The 23,139-nt window shown below is 38.2% G+C and overlaps 1 protein-coding gene across 8 annotated transcripts in view; it reads left to right on the top strand.

Moving 5' to 3' along the window:
- The first annotated feature begins 707 nt into the window (after nucleotides 1-707).
- PECAM1 (platelet and endothelial cell adhesion molecule 1) overlaps nucleotides 708-23,139 on the top strand; it is a 35,202-nt gene continuing 12,770 nt past the window's right edge. For 2 of the 8 annotated variants that reach the window (XM_064467004.1, XM_064467005.1), the window contains exons 1-13: nucleotides 709-1,097; nucleotides 1,236-1,259; nucleotides 3,071-3,364; nucleotides 5,015-5,314; nucleotides 5,401-5,670; nucleotides 6,048-6,308; nucleotides 7,309-7,590; nucleotides 11,423-11,704; nucleotides 12,118-12,225; nucleotides 13,092-13,119; nucleotides 13,585-13,655; nucleotides 14,344-14,400; nucleotides 22,208-22,264. In XM_064467004.1, coding sequence (XP_064323074.1) covers nucleotides 1,064-1,097; nucleotides 1,236-1,259; nucleotides 3,071-3,364; nucleotides 5,015-5,314; nucleotides 5,401-5,670; nucleotides 6,048-6,308; nucleotides 7,309-7,590; nucleotides 11,423-11,704; nucleotides 12,118-12,225; nucleotides 13,092-13,119; nucleotides 13,585-13,655; nucleotides 14,344-14,400; nucleotides 22,208-22,264 — 2,068 coding nt within the window. In that variant the 5' untranslated portion in view covers nucleotides 709-1,063. Of the gene's footprint in view, nucleotides 1,098-1,235; nucleotides 1,260-3,070; nucleotides 3,365-5,014; nucleotides 5,315-5,400; nucleotides 5,671-6,047; nucleotides 6,309-7,308; nucleotides 7,591-11,422; nucleotides 11,705-12,117; nucleotides 12,226-13,091; nucleotides 13,120-13,584; nucleotides 13,656-14,343; nucleotides 14,401-16,766; nucleotides 16,836-22,207; nucleotides 22,265-23,139 lie in introns of all 8 variants that reach the window. The other 6 variants (XM_064467001.1, XM_064467002.1, XM_009514891.2 and 3 more) reach the window with 6 other exon arrangements.

Raw genomic sequence — 23,139 nt, 5'->3', positions numbered from 1 at the left:
TTACTGTAGCTCAGGCAGACGTTTACACCAGTGAAAATTGAGGACAAAACGCTCAAGTAGAATGTTTTGCAACCTTTCCTTCTCTGACCACCTTTTCTCAATTTCTGCTTTCAGTGTTTTGGATGCAGAATTAATCATCCCTGATTTCAGGTTGGCTGTCATATTGTCAGGCTGCTTATACCATTGCAAAGAATTAAACAACACAGCAAAGGTCAGAAGATCTCTCAGGGATGCCTGAATTCAAACTGTGTCAAGCTACTAGCAGATTTAACTCTTGTTCCAGAGTAGTCTCAATTTCAGGTTTTGCCAGTGTTGCTTCATATTTTTGCTGAGAAATGAAATTCCAACCAGTTCTTTTCTTGAGGGGCTTAAGTTTTGTGACTGTGTGTGTTTTGCGCTGTCCTAACTGTGCAGTTCCATGTTTTTAATATGAGAGGTTCACCTATCAATATTCTAGTCTAACACAGGAGTAGATATGGTTTCTGAGATAAATTTATTTTGCACCCTACAGCAAAGGTGAGAAATGGAGGTAAAGGGGAAAAATGAATAATTATGTACATGTGCTCTCTGAAAGAGTCCTACATGTCAGGATGAAGGGAAATATTTGCTTAAGGATATGCTGAGGTCAAATGGCGAAGGTAGTTTGTGTTTGTAAATGGTTAATCATGACTTAAAAATACCCGTATTGACAGGAACTGCAGGATAAATGTCATTGGAACTTCTTGTTTTCTTGATACACCTTAAGAAATTAAACAAAGCAAAAGCATTTGGTGGCGCCCTCAGGAAAAGTCCAGTCACTTCCTGAACAGTTATCTGCCTGTGAGCAGCAGATAGATTCTCATTGTTTGCCATTTCCAGTTTCCAGTAATGGGAACGATTACTTGATCTAGCCAGTTTCTGTTGAAGATTTGGGAAAACTTAGAAATATTAATGGCAAAATTGTATTTGTTTCCATAAAACAACAACAGAAAAAAAACCACCTGCTTTTGGTAGCTGGAGGCATCACCTCTGATGATGAATATTGTTTTATTTTGGAATTAAGTGTCTGTTCTTCAGGAACGAGATGTATCTCACTCTTCTGGTGATTTTCTTGCAGTGTAAGTTTGATAACTAAATATCCGGGTGGTACATTTGTTTCTGGTTTATTTGGGGTTTGTTGGGGTTTTTTACTGTTTCCTGTTACTGTCTCTCAATCTGTAAGCTTTGAAAATAACATCTCTTGTAATTTTTTCCAGGTTCAGAACTTTACACCGAGAGAGGTAGGTAATTATAGAATTTTTGCACATACAAATTTAAAATAAGTAATTTAACTAATTCCTTAGTTGGTGTGCATCCATAACAGACTTTATCTGGATTTGCTGTACTATAGCTCAGTATGAAATTTGGCCATGTAAAAAAAAAATAAAATTTATTAGTCGGTGGTGTTTCTTGGCGTAGTGTTTAAATGAGAGATATGCTGCTCATACTTAATAGATATTTTGGTGAAATCTTTCCTAGAGTAATTTGCTTTACTGAGGCATACGAGAGAAGAGATGGGAGAGGAAATCTAATTACTAGCATTTTGGTTTGGTCTTTAAAAAAACCCTTTCATACGTACAAGCAAGGAGGTAGGATAAAATTATAGAATATAAGTTAAGGGCACTCTCTCTTGCTCTTTTTCTTGCAAAAGAAAAGGTAATGTCTGAGCAGAGTACAGGACCTTAGTTCTGAAACCGATGCGTTTACTTTTTACATTATCATCTTGCAACTTCCAGCATGTACGCTCTGCATGTTTCCTTTTTCCATCACTAGGGAGAAATGCTTGCTTCTTGTTGCCATGTAGTCTATTCATGTGCAAAAAAAATTTGCAAATTTTGCATTGGTTTTATGTCCAAAACTCTCTCTAGCAAGAATGATTTATAAATAGCTGGTAAGTGTACATGGCAAGGGACTTCTTTAGATGTGGCAAAGCTTTCCTGTAGCAAATTTCTAATACAAATCCTGGCCAAAATGGGCATACCCAAAAGCTGTAAGTTCTAAAGGAAGGGAAAGTGAATGAACTCAAATCTTTCTCTATGCTTGTTCATCTAGCTGTGTGAATAAAAATATTAGTTATACCAGGATTCTAATGATTGTAAATTTGTAAACTTTTGTAAAATTGTAAACTACAAATTATTTATCATTGCTGTGATTATAAACACAGAAGAGATATATATATAAAAAATGCTATTATAAACCCTATTTCTCAAAGTGCTTATCAATTTTAAATTTTTTAATAGGAATATTCAGCATATTTTTTCAGGGACTAGCATATCTATATTCTAAATTAAAGCATTGCTTCTGCCTACGATTCTGTATTTGAATTAACCCGGGTATGATTGCTAAGGACTCTTGAGAGTATGATTGCTGGACAGCCAGCCATGTAAAGTTAGGCATGTATATGTTTGCTTGCAGAACTTGAAACCAAATATCTTCTGTTATGCTTTAGTTATCCTAAACTAGAGATTTAGGGTTATCCCAACCTTGTGACTTATATATTTAAAGTGGAATTTGCTGAATGACATAACCCTAACCTTCCTTTCAGATAAAAAATACTGGGATAACTCCAGGGATTTCTGCTAATTGGGGATGGATTGTTTTGGGGTTTAATACAACTCTAAGCTGGGTTTTACTGTAATTTTTCAGTTTATTCAGACAAGTATAAACACAAAATTTTGTTCACCTCTCAGATCTCCTGCCAATTAGTGTTGAAGGCAATAAACCATGAGAAATAAAGAAAACCAAGAAGTACAGTGTCCTCTGCATCCTCTAGGGAATTCAGTAGACTCTCTCAGTCCTCCAAGGCAAAGACTGAGCAGAGGGACAGTGTGTGCTGTGATAATTAGTAGTTGCCTCTAGTATAACTGTGCAGTGGAAGGTGAAGCTGCTACCGGTGTCAACAACTGTGAGATCTGACTACAAAAATTATAACACTCGCTACTAGTGTACAATGAATTAATTTTTTGTGATTAAAATGTAGCAGCTTGAGATAACAGCATTATGTAGAACTAATTGAAAATAAATATATCTCTTTTTATTTTTTTCCATCAAGTTTTTACTTTCAACGCAGTTGAAATCAAGGTTCAGCCATCTGTCAAAGTAAAGAATGGATCTCCTATGTCAATTGTCTGCCACGCTGATATTAGCAAAAGTACCAATTTTCAGCTGAAGCATAATTTTACAATTTTTAAGGATGGCAAGCTTGTGTTCATGAAAGTATCAGACAAAGGAGATGCACAATATAAAATATCTACAGCTAGATCCTCAGATACTGGAGACTATGAATGTACTGTGGAAGCAGGCGGCAAGGTGAAATCTAGTAACTCCATACATGTTTGGGTAACAGGTGAGTACTCCTTCAAACACAGCGGTTTTCTCAAATACAAGAAGAGAACATCCTTCAAGGGGAAGTAATAATAGTCAGTGCTAAATAGGATATCTTGCAAAGTGTTTTTTATCCATAGACATCACAGTACTTTGCAAGAGTTTAGTACTAAATCCTAATGTTAAGGCACAGAAATGAAATCATGATCCCAAGGCTACATGGCAGATCAGTGATAGTCAGGAATACAATCTGTGCCTCCAGTGCCACCACCCCCTCTGTCCTGAGCATGTGTTCCCTAAGCTAGAGAAAGTGTTATCTGTGAAAGCTTGTGCCTACAGAGCATAAACATGATGGGGAGCAGATAGATTCCTGGTAAAGCTGGAAATAATATTTAGAGATTCTTGCCTTGTGACAGCCATTGCCAAAGCTAGTGTCAATTGTGGACTATTGTAGACAATGTTACATCAGTCTTGTTCTTTCATCTTTTATGAGAACAGGGGCCACATCCATCTGTACTCTTTTTAGCCATGTGTTCTTGACTGCAAGTGATGTTTTTTCCCTTGGAAAAGCATTCGTTCAGCATTAAGTAGTTACAGAGTTGTGCAGGGCCTGTAATTTTTCTACAGAGGCCTGCACTTCTAGGTACAGAAGTTGGGATGGCATTTAGTTTTTTCACTTGCTCATTTCTGAGTGGCAATATGAAGCACTGAGGATGAAGTGGTTTTACCTTCAAGATGGCAAGTTTCATACTTCACACATTGCATCAAGATTGTGTTACACTTTTGGGGGACATTTTGTTCTTCTGAAGGTGCCTTGGCATACACCCAGACACAGAATCATAGAATCATTAATGTTGGAAAAGACCCTTAAGATCATTGAGTCCAACTGCTAACCTATCACTGCCAAGTCCACCACTAAACCATATCCTCAAGCACCACATCTACCCTTCTTTTAAATACCTCCAGGGATGGAGACTCAACCACTTCCCTCGGCAGCCTGTTCCAATGTTTGACAACCCTTTTGGTGAAGAAGTTTATCCGAATATCCAATCTAAACTTCCCCTGGCGCAGCTTGAGGCCATTTCCTCTCGTCCTATCACTTGTCACTAGGGGGAAGAGACAAACCCCACCTTGCTACAACCTCCTTTCAGGTAGTTGTAGAGAGCAATAAGGTCTCCCCTCAGCCTTCTCTTCTCCAGACTAAAAAACCCCAATTCCCTCAGCCGCTCCTCATAAGACTTGTTCTCTAGACCCTTCACCAACTTTGTTGCCCTTCTCTGGACACACTCCAGCACTTCGATGTCCTTCTTGTCCTGAGGGGCCCAAAACAGAACACAGTACTCGAGGTGCGGCCTCACCAATGCTGAGTACAGGGGCACAATCACCTCCCTGCTCCTGCTGGCCACACTATTCCTGATACAAGCCAGGATGCCATTGGCCTTCTTGGCTGCCTGGGCACACTGCTGGTTCATGTTCGGGCAGTTGTCAACCAACACCCCCAGGTCCTTTTCCTCCAGGCAGCTCTCCAGCCACTCCTCCCCAAGGAACTGTCTTCAAAAGCTCAGTACTTGCAAAATATTTCACTAGCGTGAATAATAAATCACTACCATGGTCATCAGAGACAGTGTTTATTTCAGGATTATGCATTTCTTTTCTTGTTTTCTGTTTTGAGGAATGACCAAGCCAATCCTGACTGCTGAGAAAAGAGAAGTTCTAGAGGGTGAAGTTGTGAAATTACGTTGTGAGCTGCCAGGAGAAGAACCTCCTTTATATTTCTTTTTCCGGAAGACAAAGATGAATTCAACACCTAAAGAAAAACATGTATTTGAACCATACAGAAATTTTTCTGTAGTAGAATTTTCTGTTGAAGAGGGAGATAATATTTTACAATTTGATTGCTTTGGTAGGAGAAGTGTAAAACTCGAACATGAATTCACAGAACCCAGCAACAAAACACTTGTTACTGTCAGGGGTAAGTTGCTTAGCTTTTCTTGTTACATTTCTTTTCTTGCTATAATTAAAAAGTTGGCTCATTAATTTATATGCATTCTCTTGCAGAACCATTTATAAAGCCTACTCTGAATGCCAAGCCCTCAAGTAATATTACAGAAGGAGACAGAATACAGTTTGAGTGCTCAACTGTGGTAGCCCGAATGCATGACATTGAAATAATACTCCAGAAAAACAAAACAATACTGAATGGTGTACGAGATAATAATCTTTTGAAATATGCTGCAGTAGCTACTCTAGAGGACAGTGGTGAATACCTGTGTAAGGTGGAGCAAGGGAGAACATCTAAAATCACCAAACTAAATGTTTTTGTGTCAGGTAACAATTCTGTTCATCTTAGATTTTACTAAAAGGATTAGTATTTAAATTTAAGTTTTGCAGAAGTGAAGATCCAAGAGTAACCTCTAGATCCAAGTGTAAATTTTCGCTAAGTTAAAGGCTGTCTGGATTTAGGTTTCAGTTCCTGATTTTTGCTTGCCAATACTCTCCAACTGAAATAATACTTTGAAATAACATATGAGAAGGATTTTCAAGTGAATGCTAGGTTTCTGTTTTCCCTGAAAATATAATAATATTAAAATAACATGATTGTTTTTTCCCTGATTGTAAACTTTAAGTCATTCCTTACACTTTGAGATAGGTAGTCATGGTTTTTTAGGCTCAATTTGAATGAATTTGTTCTTTTTATCTTGCAGAGTTATTCCCCCGGCCAATATTGGCTGCTTCTATGAGTACACTGGATGAAAATAAAGAACTAATTTTGAGCTGCAGCATTAGTGGTTTTCAGAAAGCTAACTTCTCCATATTACGGAAAAATTCAAATGGAGACATCTATTTGAAAAATCATAGAAACTTAACAATGCGAGTTAATGTGAATGATACTGGATCCTATATCTGTAAAGCTGAAGTAAAAGGAATAGTCAAGGAGAGCAAACCTGTAGGGATAAATGTTTATGGTGAGTTGATACAGAGGCTTAGAACCCAATGGTGGTGGTGGTGGAAATCAAAACCAAGTTTATAAATAAGCACATCTGTTTACAGAATCAGTCTCTAATCCATGAACTAGCTGGGTCACTATTAGTTCTTGCAATATTAATTTCTGTGAGATGTGCTTGTCGTCTTTAGCTGTAGGGGATTTGGCCTATTGTGATCTAATCAAGTCAGACTTTTCCAGGGCTGGCCCTAGGAGAAAGGGAGTAAGCATGTCTTCCTTCTGTTCCCTTGATTCTGCTAGGTGCCAAATAAACTCCCGTTCATTACCATTTGCAGGAGCTGGGAATGTTCTGCAAACCTTTCACTCATCAGTTTGATCTGAAGCTCTGTCAGTGTCTGCCTTGGATCCCCCTCCCTGACCCTCCAGGCAGAAAGCCATGAGAGCCAGAGGTCATCTGGATAGCTCTACTCCAGAAAAGCCTAGTTTTGTGCTATCAGCACAACCCCCTCACCAGCACACTAATTATAAACACCCTAGTTTCCTTCCTTCTCATGGAACAAGCACAGTTGGTTCTCAGATCTTTGAAGGGGGTTTAACTGGGTTGTGACTCACTGTGCTGCAGAAACAGAGATTCCTGGTTAGGTGCTGCAGGATCCATCTCAGGTAATACATGCAATGGTACTTGCATATATTTTTGCTCTACAGACTTACTGCTTGGGTCAGAACAAGTTCTGGAGTTTGGATGATCCACAGCTGTGTCATTGATCCTTTTTTTGCTTTCCTTTACATTCTCCTTGTATGACATTTTATTCTAGGTCACGTATGTTCTATTATCTATGGTTTTGTTTTGTTCAGTCAACCCCTGCTTTCATCCTATCAGTGAGGAAGAGCTTCCCAGCGTGGGCTCTGCGTGCAAACTAGCTAAATATTGTATATTTATGTGTTTTCTGTAAAATAATATTGTACATTTCAGCCTTATGCAGTGTAATTTTCAACAATTTTTTCTTTTATTCCCCTTTTAGCTCCAGTCTCCAAGCCAACTCTTTCTGTTGTCAATGGTTTACCGGAGGTGGTGTTAGGCAAGCCTTTGTGGTTAATCTGCCGTTCAGTGATGGGCACACCGCCAATAACATTCACATTCTACAAAGGAAATGAAGTTAAGGAAACAGTAATTAATGACACATATGCTACATTCATGGATGAAAATATTGGACAAAATGATGAAAGAGGATACAAATGTGATGCTAGAAATAATCACTCCACTGGTAGGAAAGCTAGCAATATTCTACACATCACAGTAATAGGTAAGTCTGTTTAATTCTTCTTGTCTAATGTCTTATTTTGACTGTTGAAACTGTAGCAGCAAATGATGGACAAAGCAAAATGGATGCAAAATGTTTACAAATTTTTGCTCACTTGAATTAAAAATCGTTGGAGATCTGTATCACAGACTATTTGTAATCTGAATCAAGTTAACTACAATTGAGTTTAATATTAAAAACAGATCCGACTTGAGATATTGTAGGACCTGTTTTAATAAAATTAATGATTAAAAATTTCAGGACCAGATCAATTTTCTTCATGTTGGATTTTCATAGGACTGGATTAAATGTATACATAATGATATTGGAGTTAGTCTGTGATTTACTCACTAAAATAATTGAGCTAGCTAGATTCTTCGTAAAAGATGGAAATCTACCCTTTTAAAAATCCCTCTAAATACCTCTGTTATTAGTTGCAGTTTTCAGAGGCACTGAGCATATGTTCAACACTAGAAGCTGCAGTTGCTAAGTAGCTCTGAAAGTCAGTCTATTCTTATGCCTTATTAGCAACTAGGAGTTACTGTTTATGAGCAAAGTCTCTGATCTACAAATATGTGTGAAGTAGAACGGGAAAATTCCTCTGACAATGGGGGAAGTTGATAGTTGACTCTTTAAAAAGATGATGAATTGGAAGTCCACAGCAGAAAATATGTGTCTGATTTATACTGGAATCTTAGCAGTACTCCAAGAAGAGGAATGCAAGTGAAAAAGCTGTGATTTGCAAGTGTGCTATTGGCAGATACGAAGAGAAACCAAAACAAATAATAAATGTGTAGCAGGCCATGTAAGACCAGTGTCAGGACTGGTAACTCTTAAAATATGTGTGTGTGGTTTTCCCTGCCATTATGCATGTAAGGGAGTGTCTTGCCTTGGTAGGATATTTTTAACCAGCATACTGTGTTTCTGTAGATTTGTTTGGTGCACTCAGAGCAGATGGTAGTGACATTTCATGTGGCAGTTCCTGGTTTAGATCCTAGTGGTTCAAAGGTTTGGCTCAAGAAAATTCTGTCACTGATGTGACATATGTTCTGTCCCCATCACAAGTAGTTCCCTGTGAGCCCAAAGAACTTATTTGTTAACAATAGGTTTTGCTACAGGCCTTAAGGAGGTTTCTTGAATATGCTGTACCCAAGATATGGATCGTACCTTGAATTTAATTTGAAAATCTAACATAAAAGATAATTATAGAGAACAGAGTAGCTGTTTGAGGAGGCATCCTGAAGCCTTCTGCACTAGATGAAGGTCCCTAACAGTTGCAGGCTTCATGCTGACAGATACTGTCTTGCTGCGGTTCACCTTTAATAGTGGATGAGGTAAGCAGAAGTAATAGTCTCCTAACCAAGTGGAAATAAAGCACTGATTATGGCTGCTGCTCCCGGAGAACCTGAGACTATTAATGTACAGAAGGAACCAAGTAATTGTAGGTATTGACCTTTTAATAAAAGAACTAATAGTTTGCCTGTTACATCTTTAACATGTTTGTCTGCTCAGTAGTGTCACCTACATTACTTGGTTCAGGGCTGGTCTGTTTTGCCAGTCTGATGTTCTCAAAAAAATTTACTGTTTTGGTAGTGGTTTGGTGATATGTGGTGAAAGATGAGTAGAGCTGTGTGTCTTATGCATGTTGTTGGTACCTATGTTTGATGTCACTTGACCAGATAGTAACCACATACACCTACGGGAAAAAACAGAGTTCTTTGGGACTGTAAGGGAATTGATGATGGCAGATCCACTTGTAGAGCTATTTTAACCCATATCCTTTGCTACTCTTCTTGAATGTATCAGCAGTAGATTTCCATAATGTGATTACAGCAAAGTAGTCCAGGACCAGAGCAGAAATCTATTCTTGACCTATTGAAAAGAAGAGAGAATCTCTTTTTACCAAGGTTTTCAATTTTGTGTCCCAGCTTGAACCCAAATTGTACTGGTTTTAATAAGATAAACTTGTGGTTAACAGGCTGCTTTCTCTCTGAGTTTTGACAGCGAGTTTTATATTACTAGAACAGATACATCCAGAATTGTTGCATTTCTTCTGAGTCAGCTGGATTATTACACAGCTGAAGGACATGCTCTCCACTCTCTGAGCCCCCAAACGGGTCTTTTAATACAGTATTTGCATTTGCCTAGACTATAGACTGCACCTTAAGTTCATCAGTTCCACCAGGATATGCTTTGCTAATACTAGAGAGAAGCTGAATGATAAAACTGTGAAGAGATTTATCCAGTGAGATTTAAAGTCAAGGTAATTTGAAATAACAAGTAACAAATACAAAGCATAACCTTAGTCCATTAACAAGTGGGTATGTATTTGCTGGAACCAGTGTACCCCAGCTGTTAGAATAGTGGTTCAGGATATATTGTGACACTGTTTGGAAGTTCTGAATAGAAAGTCACGTTTTGGAGCCTGGTGAGCCAATCTTCTGCAGTCCACCACTCCTGAGGTTGTGCCTTCAAGTTCTCTGTATTCTGTCCTGTCTGTCTGTCGAGGTTTAGCCCCAGTTCGCAACTAAGCACGACGCAGCCGCTCGCTCAGTCCCCCCACTGCAGTGGGATGGGGGAATTGGAAGGGCCAAAGTAATAAAACTCGTGCAGAGCATGGGAGGCTGGAAAAGTCCTTGACTAGTATAAGCGCTACCTAGCAACAACTAAAACTGCAGTGTGTTATCAATATTATTCTCATACTAAGTCCAAAACACAGCACTATATCAGCTACAGTGAAGAAAATATACTCTATCCCAGCTAAAACCATGACAACCAGATCTGAAAAAAGACCTATGTTTTATAGAGCAATCCTCTCTATCGTGGGATCGGTCATAGTAACCCACATTTTATATCTTAAATCTGCTTCCTGCTTCCTATCTGATACAAATACAGCTTTCATGACTAGCATCTTTTCGTATCAGAATTGGTTTCCTCTTTCTGCTTCTGTACCAGTGTTGCCTTAGAGACTCCTTGGTTACATCTGCTTTTAGCTATGACCCTGCCCCAATCACAGTTATAATATTTCCAGAGAAATTTTGTTTAGCGATTTTAGCAAAACAGATACTTCATGTCCCAAACATTTTGTGAAGCTACAAACATTCTACATGCCTTGCATCATAGAATGTGTGTACGTTTTATCCCCATGTAATTATAAGTGCTGATGCTTGTCTGCTCCTACACTAGTTCTGTATATGCTAGAATACTTAATTTGTGAAGCAGCAAACTTAAAAACTGTATTTTGGCTATGCATAGTCTTACAACTTGTTCAAACACAAACTAACGTCTCTCATTGTGTTTGCTATATACTGTAACCATTAGAATTTGGGACTTGCTTATGCCCTTGAAGAACTTGATCTATTAGCTGCTGATATTCACTATTATATATTAAATGTTACAAGTAAGAGATAATATAGTTAGCAGAAAATTTCATAACGACATAACTGTGAACGCTTAGATACATAAATTGAACTATGATTATTTACACTATTGAACTGCTGAGTGTATTATTTCTGAAAATTAAATGATTTGTGGGTTTGGGCCCGAAGGACATCCAAAGAAGTTTAAGAAAAGGGGCTGACTGACTTATGTGGAATGGATATAGTTTCCTCTGTGTCTGCTTTGTTTCTTTATAAGTGCCCTCTCTATTTCTGGGTGTACAAAAATATTTACTTGGGGATGCTGTCTGGCAGAGACTGTTCAGAAAGATGAATACTGTGCATTCAGTCTCTGTTTAACTAAGCAGTAAAGCAAGTATTTCTACAATACAATATTTTATCATCAAAGTTATCTCTAATAGCGCTAATATTTGTTTTCTTTGTGCCTTCCCCTGTAGTACCAATCACGAATGCCACCTTGGGCAGCTTTCCTTATGGAGAAGTGGAAGAAGGCAGAGAGACTGCTTTTCTCTGCTCTGTGAATGGAGGATCTTGGCCAATCCACTTCAGGTTTTTTAAAAAAACTGATCATGAAGATCTTGTATATGAAAAAAGTGAAAATGCATCCAGAGTCCTGTGGAACAAAAGTGCAGTGAGCAGGCAGGACACGGGGACATATTACTGTGTAGCTTCTAATCGAGCTAATGTGGATGTGAAAAGCCAGCCAATAACCATCAGTGGTAAGCTAACTTTTATGATAAGCTACATACTATGTCATCATGTCAGGTGAGGTCATGCTATCGGATGTTACTAAGTATAAATCCCTTACTTGTTTTTGTTCCACCATTGTCAGAAGTTAAACAGAGAGATCCATTTATCAACAGAGACTGTCTAACTTACATAGAAACGTTTAAGGGATGCTCAAAAGCCAAAGGAGCCAGATGCAAGCCAAAAGCAACCCATTGTTGTGCTGAGTTTTTGGTCACAAAGGAGAGGCTCACTAGTGAACTTTGTGTGCAGGTCTCCTTAATGTTCTTCCCCAGTGTGTAAGAAGGTCAATTTGTAGCAAAATGAAAGGTGAGGAACTACAGAAGGTGGTAATGAGGACCTGTCACTGTTCATACTCTCTTAAACATGTGTTTCTTATTTCCAGTCATCTTAGCGGCTTGGCAGAAAGGAGTCATTGCTGCATTTGTCCTAATAACTATCGCAGGAGCAGCAACTCTCACTTTATGGTGGTTTTTGCATAAGAAGAAAAAGGGTAATGAATGGTTCCCTTCTATTTGTTTGGTGAAAAATGTATTACTGTTAAAATAGCATTTGTTTCAGGAGCAAAGGCTTGTGGGTGTGAGGCTTCAGGAGAAGGGTAAATACAATTTTAAAAAACTAAAAATCTACTTAATTTGGGCCTCCTGGAATTTTTAAGCTGCAAGTATGCTGAAGCTGTCCAAGTGTATTGGGCAGAATGGAAAAATCTAACTAATGCTGCTGGGAAGACACTAGTGAAGCAAAAGTTATTGGAGAGAAGCCAGAACTGCACTGTTCTGATGCAGTCCTAGTCTGGAATTCAGTCTTGTGCAATGTAGAGGCAGACAGGGCCTGAGCAGTTTTCTGATCCCTTATAGAGCTATGTAAATTTGATTTGGGGGTCCCAACTCAGGTGTTATTGTGGTACTTTTCTAGTCCTCATGAAACAAATTTATTAGGTTGTGGGTTTTTTTTTTCTCCCCACACTGTAATGCAATTTCACTTGGGGATTTGTCTTTTATCATTAACATATTCTTTCAGATCTTGTTCTTTCAGAAAACAAGTGAATCAGTTTTATCCTGTGCAACGCAGTACATTGCAAAATATTCGGGAAAATTTGGAGTATCTGGATGTCCCAGTCTGCTTAAATTGTCCAGGCTAAAATCTGGCGTTAAGGATCTTAAGTTCTCTGTGAAAGAGACATTTAAGAGATCTGGGTGATAAACAGGATGTAAGACACTACGTAATTAATTTTGTAATATCCAAGAGAAATTATTCGGACTTGGGTAGATAATCACTATATTTTTGGTTTGATTTTTACTTTTAAATTCTTTTACTTGTGCAATCTATTAATTGATGCTTTTATTTTTCTCTGTGAAGCTAAAGGACCATCCATGGAGATGTCCGGGTAAGATGGCTTGCTTTATGGTAATGGTGAAATATTTCTGTTTAAAGGGCTGGGTGCCTTCCACCATATGAATATAGATTACTATGGCACACACCTGCAGACAATAGATGGTTGTGCTTCATGTACCACCTGCTTGCACAACAACAGGATGAGGAAATACTCTAAAAATAGAAAAAAAAGGTCAGCTAAGAGAAATAGGAGAATGTCAGGCCCGCATTTGAATGCATTTAGATATGGCATTAAAAATACAGAGGTCTTAAAGAAGGTTAATGCAAGAGTGAACATTTTTGACCTTAAAGTTTGTTTGTGCTTCTCTTGACAAAAGCAAAATATTCATTCGCTTTGATAGTTAAGAATGTGTGGTAGTCAGCATAGACAATGACTGATCTTTGCACATCATCATGTTGTTGTTTTTAATGATTGGGTTTGGATAATTACATCAACTTTTATTGGTTTGCTTTTCAGTTCTGCCTTGGCTACAAACTCCACAAGTGAAAAACTGACAAGACAGCACAATGATGGAGACTACTATTCAGGTAGGATATTTTGCTGTAAGACTATTAGTGAGTTGGCTTAATTAAACCTTTATTTAAAGTTTTGGATTTACACAGTTGTCATTTGGATAGGGCCCAGTGTTTTGGGAATACAGAGGAATACCCATAACATTCTCCCAATTATCTTCTATCATTTTCTCTTTGTACAATTTTTTATGAGCACATCTTATACAAAGACTGGTTTATATATATGCTCAGATACTTCTACCAGGCAGTCAGTTTACAATATTACAGATGGACAGATCATGGTGAAATAAAATTACTTTCTGTTTCTGACAATTTTGACACAGCTGCAAGAAAATTATTTCAGAGGGGAAATTTGAGTTGTGGTACACGATCCTGTGATGTGGCCACAGTATAACAATGTTAACTTGCCATAACAGGGCACCTTTCATTCCAGGATCTCAATATACTTTACAAAGATAGGTGGATGTGTTGTTTAGTGCACCTAATGTAAACAAAGTTAGCCCTTGGGTGTTTTTCAGCTGGTCATCAAAAAGCCACATTCTTCCCACCTGTATTACATGAATGTCTTAGGTGTGAATTTGAAAGTAGAATTTCTCATATATAAATAAACATAATGACAATAGGAGTTGCAGCTGTGTAACTCATTTATTTAATTGGCTATAAGAAATATTTTGTCAGCTCAACTTTTGCTTTAATATTTTAGGATCAGGTTACATTGAAGATAGTGAAAATCACATGAAATCAACAGATGAGAGTAAAGGTAATTTCATACTTAAACAACAGATTTAAAAATTATTTTATGATTGTAAGTTGTGATGTTTTCTAATGGTAGGAATCAGGGTTTGATAGGTCCAGTCCTTTCCTTTTTCTCTTGGATAGTGGGGAAGACTCTTTCCTTTGCTGAGCTTAGTTCTTTTTCGTTATGTACAAAATGACAATGATAGGACCCATTTACTGACTGCATTATGAAGCGTAATTAGTTGAGCTGGATTCCAGACTATCTAATGAAGGATGGTATAAAAATACTACTTAGACACAAAATTCTAAGTTCTATAAAACAAATATTGAGAATTTTTTAAAAAAATATGTTTTCTACAGACTTTTTCTTTTAATTCACTGTCCTTTCTTCATTTCTGCAGATCTTGAAATATTTAAGCGTTAAACCTAAAAATAATCTGCTATGAAATCTGAATAAAAATAACCTGGCAAATACCTTGAGACACCATGTGGGAGATATATATATATATACACACTTTCATTAAAACATGTCATCAAGTACTGCATCATCTAACACATAGTATTCTTCAAGACTGGTGTTTTTAAGGTATTTAGTCTAAGAAAAGTACTTAAATATGTGGGTATTGCCATCTGAAAGCATACTTTGTCCCATATATTTTTGATGTGAAAGTATTCTCATGGGTTAGATGCAATTTCTGATGTTTATAGTACATTTTGACTTGATTGTCTATTGGATCATGAGTTGAAAGATAGTTGGAAAGGCATCTAGGGTAACTAAAGATCAAAGTTAAGCTAAAATTAATCCAGAGCATGGAACTAGACTCCTGCATAAGCCTGTATGCAACATAGGTGGCAGGAATTTCTAATCAATAATTATTTGATGCAGTTCTGAGTGTGCAGGGCAGCATTGTACCACGAATTTGAGAAAGGTGTTGCACTAAATTAATTTCACAGGAAAACCTGGAAACAACCTTTGGAAACTGTAGCCTAATGACTCTTGTCTTTTCTGTTGTATTCTACCTGTTTCGGATGAAATGGGCTCTGATCTAATGATCTGCATGTGTGCCAGAAAGAAACAGGTTCAATCCTTACCTACTGTGGATTTGGCAGCTTCATTAAGACCAGCTAGCCTATTGCAGATCCCTCTACCAGATGTGAAAAACAAGTCTATTATTCATATACCTCTAAAAATAACAGTGTCTGTTCTGCATTTTTGTGGCAATAGCTTTTACTTCAGCAAGCAAAAGGAAGGAGTTTATACTTGGTGCATGGAAGTTATTCCATTGTGTCCTGAATAAGTCAAATTAGAACTAGAGAGACATTCTTTGCAAAACAAACATACAGACAGCAGAAACATAGGAACATAAGGCTGTATTGGTAATTCAGAATCACCTATTGTAGGAAGCATGTAATTTAAACTTTGTTATTAACTAATACGTCACCTTAAACACCATTTTTGTTTTGTTGAGTGTTTTTTCTTTCCTTCTCTCACCAATGCTATTGGAAGGCTGGTCCAAAACTGTTTGAATCATTAGATCTTTCTCTAATATCTGTTCTAAAACATCCACAAGCAGTTCTGCAGGATTCCAGTCTGGATGACTGTTCTGGTTCTTTCCAACGTTTACAGAAATCTAGTAGAAAACTATCTCCACCTTAAGGAAAAGGCAGAGTAGAAAGCAACAGCTGTTTCTTGTGTCTGTTGTATCCAGGTAGCCAGTACTTGTCAGCCAGCAGTCTAATAATTGTCAGTCTTTTTGTGGGCATTGTGGCAGAGAAGCATTTTGAGGCGGAAGATGGGTTGCCATTGCAGGTCTTCTATGGAGAGCTTGAAGGGCAGCATAAGAGAAAAGTGCTGAAATTGCTTATTGGCAAAGCAGAAGTTGAGAGTATTAGCGGTGATGAGGGAGGCCATGCAAGACTTAAAGAAGGCTTTAAATGTGAGGGAGGTGGAGAATGGGAAGCGTCCTGCCACAGCAGCCATAGAAAAGGAGGAAAAAGTAATGGCAGGGAGAGAAATAGAAGTGAGAGGAGCTGGAGCAGGAATATGGGAGAATCTCAGATAATTCCATGCTCCATTTGTGTTGTGCCACTTTTGAAGGTGTTAAATTGAAAGTAAGAGTTTTAGGCACAATTTGCATGTCCCACAGTTTCAGAAATCCGGCTTGAGTTGGTCTACTGCCTTTCAGATTGGGATGACCCTTAGGAATGTGTTGGCCTTACAACTGTTAGCAGAGTAACTTGCATCTGCCATAAGTAGGGCCTGATCCTGCAACTATCAAAGTCAATGAGGACTTGTCCATTAATTTCAGTGGCAGCAGGATCAGGCCCACAGCTCAAACGAAGCATGCAGTCCTACAAAGACACATCTTCTTGATATTTTTGGGGCAGGACCTGACCTTGAGAGTGCTGAGGTGGAGTACACTGAAGTTGAAGTATCAACGCTTGATCCTCACAGAGGTAATTAACTGTCTGGCCTCTATGGTTATGTTTTGGGAGCAATTCCGGGCATGTTGCTGCTCCCTGACACTGGTCTAATATTGGCACCTGTGAATGTAAGAGCAGGTTGTGTTTTGTGTTCATGACAGTTTCATGCTAGTAGTGCTCCTTAATCTAGATGATGGTGTGTCAACCATGCTGTCATTCAATCCAGCTCTTCTTCCCCTGGGATCCTCTCGTGCACTTGCCCTTCAACAGCGTGAGGTTTGTCTAGAGCAGGGCTCCTAGCTGGAGCTGTGGCTCTGAGCAGGAGGCAGCCTGCTGTGAATCTTCATGTTATAGAGTCCATTCGCTGAGAGCCATTTGAGGCTAGCTACAGGGTATGATAATGGAGAGAACAGAAAGCAGAGGAATTTCTTCCTTTATAAAGGAACTGGTTGATGAGTCAAAGCTGTAATTCACTTGTGATAGAGAAGGAAGAGAGACCAGCTTAGATTTAGCCTCTCAGTCTGGAGAGGCCTGGAGACCATCCTGGATTTGGTGGCACATTAAACAGAGAAATGAGAATATTGATGCCCAGATAAGTTTGGCCTCCTACCTGTAGTTCTATGCTAACAGTAACCAGACCTCATAGCACAAGGCTAAGGTACATGTCTCTGCAACCTTGAAGTAGAAATATCCACTGAAATTTATTCTCAACACCCAAATGCACACCTCAATCAATCTATGTCACCTGGAGAACTGGGATATCATTATGCCCTTGTGGTGAAAGCTCTTAAATCTTTCAGAAATTTACAAAAGTTTCAAGTAGCTAAGAGTGAATAAAACCCACAAGAGACATTTATGCTATGCTCTAGCTTCTTTGCTTTAGCTGGATGAGAAGTAGACTGAGGAAGAAATGGATAAATTTGCTTTTTCCTGGTAGGAAGGACCACTCACTTATTTCAGAGGCCAAAGACATGATTGTTTAGTTAGTAATGCAGATGTTTGGGCAAAAGTGATCACTCTTAAAGCTTGGCAGCAAAGCTGTCTCGGAACAGCCTGTCCTCCTATTCTTACTCTCTTCACTTGCTGATATCATTCATTACAGAGCTTTCCCCTGTGTTCTAAGCATGCTACTTATCCACCTCTGCTGAATTCTGCACTGAGACACCATAGCTGTTTTACTCTTTTTCAGAATAGGGCTAATACTTAATTGTTCCAACCGTTTCTGAGCATGCACTACACAATACAATGGTGTAGAATGGTAAAGACATGCTACTCCATGGTTACTTAAATTAAAAGCCCTATTAAATGGAAGATCAGCATCTCTAAAAATAGCCTTTTCATCCCATTCCTGATACATAACGCTATTCCAGTATACCAGACTAATAAGATTGTATCAATGCTATGTAGGTCGAACCCCATTAAGCTCCAAACTGCAAAATAATGTTTAAAAGTTAGTGTGCAAATGAGATCAGATTATTTTAACTGAATGCTGTCTTATGTTACAGACCTATGTATGACATACAGAACACTCAATGGTTCTATAAGACTGAATTGTGCTTCAAGTATATTGAGATATGATAGCTCTCTAATTTATTTCTTTTGTTGTACCCAGGACACAAGTGAATGTTTAGCAAATGCATGCTTTGCTTATGTAAATGTGTTAATCTTTCAGAGCATCTTGAGGATGCTGCTCAAATGGAAGGAGTTGTATGAAACCAAGTTGCCAGATTAATTCTCTCAGCTCTGCACTGCCTATCACAATGAGAACGGGATGAGATTTATTCTTGGGAAAAGAGAAGCAAAGCCAAGTTTCTTTATATACCCTTGTAATAATCATGTACACCCACAAAAATAATTCAGCCATAGGAGTGTCACCAATACTTCTGCCACACTGATGTTATTGTACAAGTTTTGTTTCCAATCATAATATTCTTTCATGTCTGTCTGTGGATTATGCCCAGTCATTTTTATTTTTAGGGAACAGACCTTTCAGATTATCACCTAGCTCCAAATCCCTATCACACCTCTTTTGATTCCACCTATTTTCTGAATGGAGACAAAGTTTAGCATGCTTACCTTTTCTCTGGGCATGCATATCTCATCCAGCAGGCTGCACATAGAGTCTGACTCCTTCTGCCTTTTGAGGAACGCCAGATTTCTATGATCTCTCAGGACTAATTTCAAATTAATTTATCTTCCCAATCACTTGTTCTTCCTGTCACTGTTGTGAATGTCAATACCAATGTTCATCTCAGGAGCAGGAGAATCATATTTTGTGTATTGTGAAAGACCACCACAATAAATGCTGCAATATCAAAGCTATAACAGTAGCCTTTATGTCACTTTTCAGAATCAGGAATAATATAATGCCACCTCAAAACAAGTTTACATAATTGTAGAAGGATGTACATCTTGTCTTTGACTGTAAAGGACTATTTGGATTTTAAAACAGTAGTTTCACCCTGTTTTTCCAGCCATGTCTGCACTGGCTGAATAGGCTAGTGCATCAAGAACTTTGTATGTACTATGCTTCTGTATGAGGAGCAAAACATGGGTTTATTGTAGTGTTACTTATAGTGAGCAGTGAGCTTGCTAGAAGCAAAGTTTCATGCTTTATTTTAAAACTTCCATGTGGGAATAGCTTGACACCTACTTTTTGAAGTAGGGGTGAAGAGGCTAGACAAATACAAGGTAGAGCTGGGGCTACACAGTCCAGCTCTTATTTGGGGTAGTCATAGTGGAATGTTAATTTGATATTTAAAGAGATGATAATTCTAGAGAATAATGAAATTGACTACTTACGGAGATTATATGTTTGAAAAAAATGTAGTGCTTCTCTTTTCTAAACCTTAGTTGGGCAAAAAGATGGCAAAGTGATTTAGAACCTTTATTGTTAATCTGAGCAAAAACAAAGGCCAGTGCTAAAGTAAGATCAGGAAACATCCCTAAAGTGAAAAGGGAGAAACAGCTAATCATGGCTGAGTAAGGACATGCTCCTTCTTTTACTTTTATAGTTGGTTAGTTATCTGCAGGGTGGCAACTTCATAAAATTAGTGGGAACAAAATGTCAAATCATCCAAGTAATTTCTCCTAGCATATTTTTTTCAGTGCTGAGGTGAGTTTTGGAAGATTAACAAAGAAAATAACATGGGCAATGGCATTATATCACAATTTAATTAAATGGGTCTGGAAAAAAAAAAAGGCAAGCTAAGGAAATGCCTCCCACCAAGTCATTCCACTGAGTCAATAGGACTAGATTTAGGACTGTAATCTGCTAAAAAAAAAAAAAGTGTTCCAAATGGAACAAGCAACCTCTTATTAAAATTCTGAGATTACTCCTTACTTCACTGGAAACTGAACTGATCATTTCAGCAATAGTCCAGAAGCATATGAAATGCAATTCAGGATCTTCAGACCATCTATTTTGCAAAGAAAGTTCATGCCAAAACTGCAAGTTTGAAAGCTGTGATTTGACACTCGGTGAAGTGTAACTCCTACTGTCATTGAAATTAATAGCAGTTTTGCAACTCAATTCTGATGTGTTAGCTCCCAACATTTAAAGGATGCTTAACAGAATTTAAAAAAAAAATAAATTAGCTTTGGGAAATTAGAATGTTATGCCAAAGACACTTAGGTTCTTCAGAGCAATGCAGAACTCTAACAGTCCTGATTCTGAGTCTGGCTGCAGATCAATATGTCTGAATTCTTTAAATTTATTTTTTTTAATAGCTAAAGTACAGGACTCTGTATCCGGAAATGTAAATTTTCTTTCCAGTTTCTTGCAGAGAGGGAACAACCATTTTTTCTTTTTCTTTTCTTTTTTTTTTTTTTTTTTAACTTGAACTAGAAAAATCTATCTTCCTGGTTTATTGAAGGTCCACAGAAACTGGAGCTGATATTGATAGAATTCTGAGGTTTTCTAAGAGACAGAGGTTAACCGAAATGCATGGATGTTTCTAAAATGCTTTGAGATCCTTGAACAGCAAGCTCCTAGACCCTGCCTGCATAGGCCTTTATACCAAAATAAGAAAGTAGTTTTAAATGCACAGAGTTCTGGAGCACTTTGCTTTACTGTGGTTGCCCAGGGATTCTTAATCTACAACCATGCAAGAAATCAAGGAAATTGCTCTAATTTCCTACTAGCCAGAGCTGTGTTTACACTGGCCACAGAGAAACTGAGTTCTTGCTATTCTCAGGCCTTCAGACAAGGCTCTGTGCCTTCCCTGCTGGGGTAAGTGCCTGTAGTTTGGTATCAAAACTCTGTGGGTAGGTAATAGGTTTTCACAGATGTTAAATAGCAAAAAGGGAGGAGCTTTTTGCTTTCCACCTCATACAAGAACAGAGGTTTACAAGGGCTTATTTGTAAACCTAAGGATCTGAATATTATGTGTCTAAGACTTAACATTGCATTTGTATCCCAGCTGTGTCCTTGGAGGAACAAGTCTTCTCTGTCTGCTTTTTGTCCTTAACTTTCTATCTTTCCACAAGCCTTCTTAGCCTTCACTCCTGCTACGTCCCACTGATCTCAGTGCACTAATGGAAGAGTCGCCACACTGAGGAACTGAGAGGAGACCTTTCCCAGATAGCACCTAAATAGAAGCTGTGCGGTGTGAAATCTGCAAATATTCTTCTGAGACATTTCACAAAGAACAGCAAATTAGATTATTTTTGTGCCCATAAGATTTAATCAGGCTGCTTGCCAAAAGGGGCTATAGTTAGACTTCCAAACTGTAGATCGTGCCCAACAACAGGCCAAAGGGCAATGGGCACAAGTTGGAACACAGGAAGTTCCACCTCAATATGAGAAAAAACTTCTTTACTGTGCGGGTGCCAGAGCAGTGCCACAGGCTGCCCAGGGAGGCTGTGGAGACCATTACCTGGAGACATTCACACCCCGCCTGGACTCAGTCCTGTGTGCCTGCTCAAGCGGGGGGTTGGATGGGATGATCTCCAGAGGTCCCTTCCAACCCCTACCATTCTGTGATCTCCTCAGGTCTAGGATCTCTAAATCCTTAGAACAAATTGAAGAAGCTCTTCAAAGTGATCCAGAGAAACTCTTCTCTAGTGGTAGATGTCTCTGTAAAATTAAAGCAGTATCAATTTAAGTTGAGAAGATTATTAGAATCTTCAAGTCAAATTCAGAAATGGAAGCCTACTGTCATCATAATTTTTTATATAGAGGGAGAGACATCTATCTGCCTCTCAGAAGCTTACAGTCTGGGTTTGGGGCAGGGGTGTAGTTGCTTTTCCATACACACTCCACTGGATCATTGTTGCTTGTGTAACTACTTCCTCTGAAAGTAAAACAGTGTGTTCTGTTTGTTTAAGGAGCTTTTCATCAGGAAAAAAAAGATTAAAAAAAGAAAAAAGAAAAGAAATTGATTTTGTGCCAATACATTTTCCAGCTCCTGTACAGAAGGGGACTGAAACAGTTTATAGTGAAATCAGAAAAGGTAATAATGGTAAGTAAGCTAGTGAAAAATTAAACACATAAAGAAAGCAGTTGTAAAGAGATAAAGAGATTAGGGATAAATTTGTGACTGAATAGTTTAGAAGATAAATGCCATAAAGAAAGAGATCCAAGTCACATAAGAACACACTGAAGGGCAGCTACAAAATCACAGGTGTTGATAAATTGTATAACTTTCATGGTTTCTCATAAACCAATGGTATTTAATGTAGTGAGATTAAGATTTGTAACATCTATGTCATCAGCACATTTGTACTGTATCTACTAAGTAGTTGGGCCTGAATCTGAATCCATAGCTGAACATGCCCTGCTAGGGGTTAGGATGTTATGTTGTGCTATCTCAAACTGCTCCTGAACACCACTTTTCCTCTTAGTTGTGCATGTTTGCCATGTGTTATAAAATATTACACTGGCTTTGGACATAACCCCAGCAAATATCTGTAAAGCCTCTAACCACAAACTCTAAAAACTTTCACTTCAGTAGGGTGAGTTGTTTGTTTTAAGCACCATCAGAAATTGTCTCAGATGGCATGTGCCAGCCACTCTACCCTTCTACCTCCTCCAACACAGGCTTTTGTGTGCAGGCATTAGCCGCCTATTGCAATTACTGTCTATAACTGTTCTGGCAGTAATGAGTTCAGAGACAGTAGGTTAAGAGTGTTTCTTCATAGTTTGTTACAAAGACTAAATCAGAAAGGATTTCCTTTCCTATCTTTGTGTTAGGAAGTCTAGATTTGTAAATATTAGGGCTATGAAGTGTTCAGGTTTTGTCCCCATCCATGTTACCAAGTGGCTTTGTTGACTGCCATTTTTAATTTTTGATTGCTGTTTTTTAATTTTCTATTTTTGTATTTTATAAGGATTTCC

This window comes from Phalacrocorax carbo, chromosome 16 (assembly GCF_963921805.1).
Source record: "Phalacrocorax carbo chromosome 16, bPhaCar2.1, whole genome shotgun sequence".
Classification (NCBI taxonomy): domain Eukaryota; kingdom Metazoa; phylum Chordata; class Aves; order Suliformes; family Phalacrocoracidae; genus Phalacrocorax; species Phalacrocorax carbo.
Note: the sequence above shows the minus strand (reverse complement) of the source record. Positions and strands in the feature narration are given on the sequence as shown.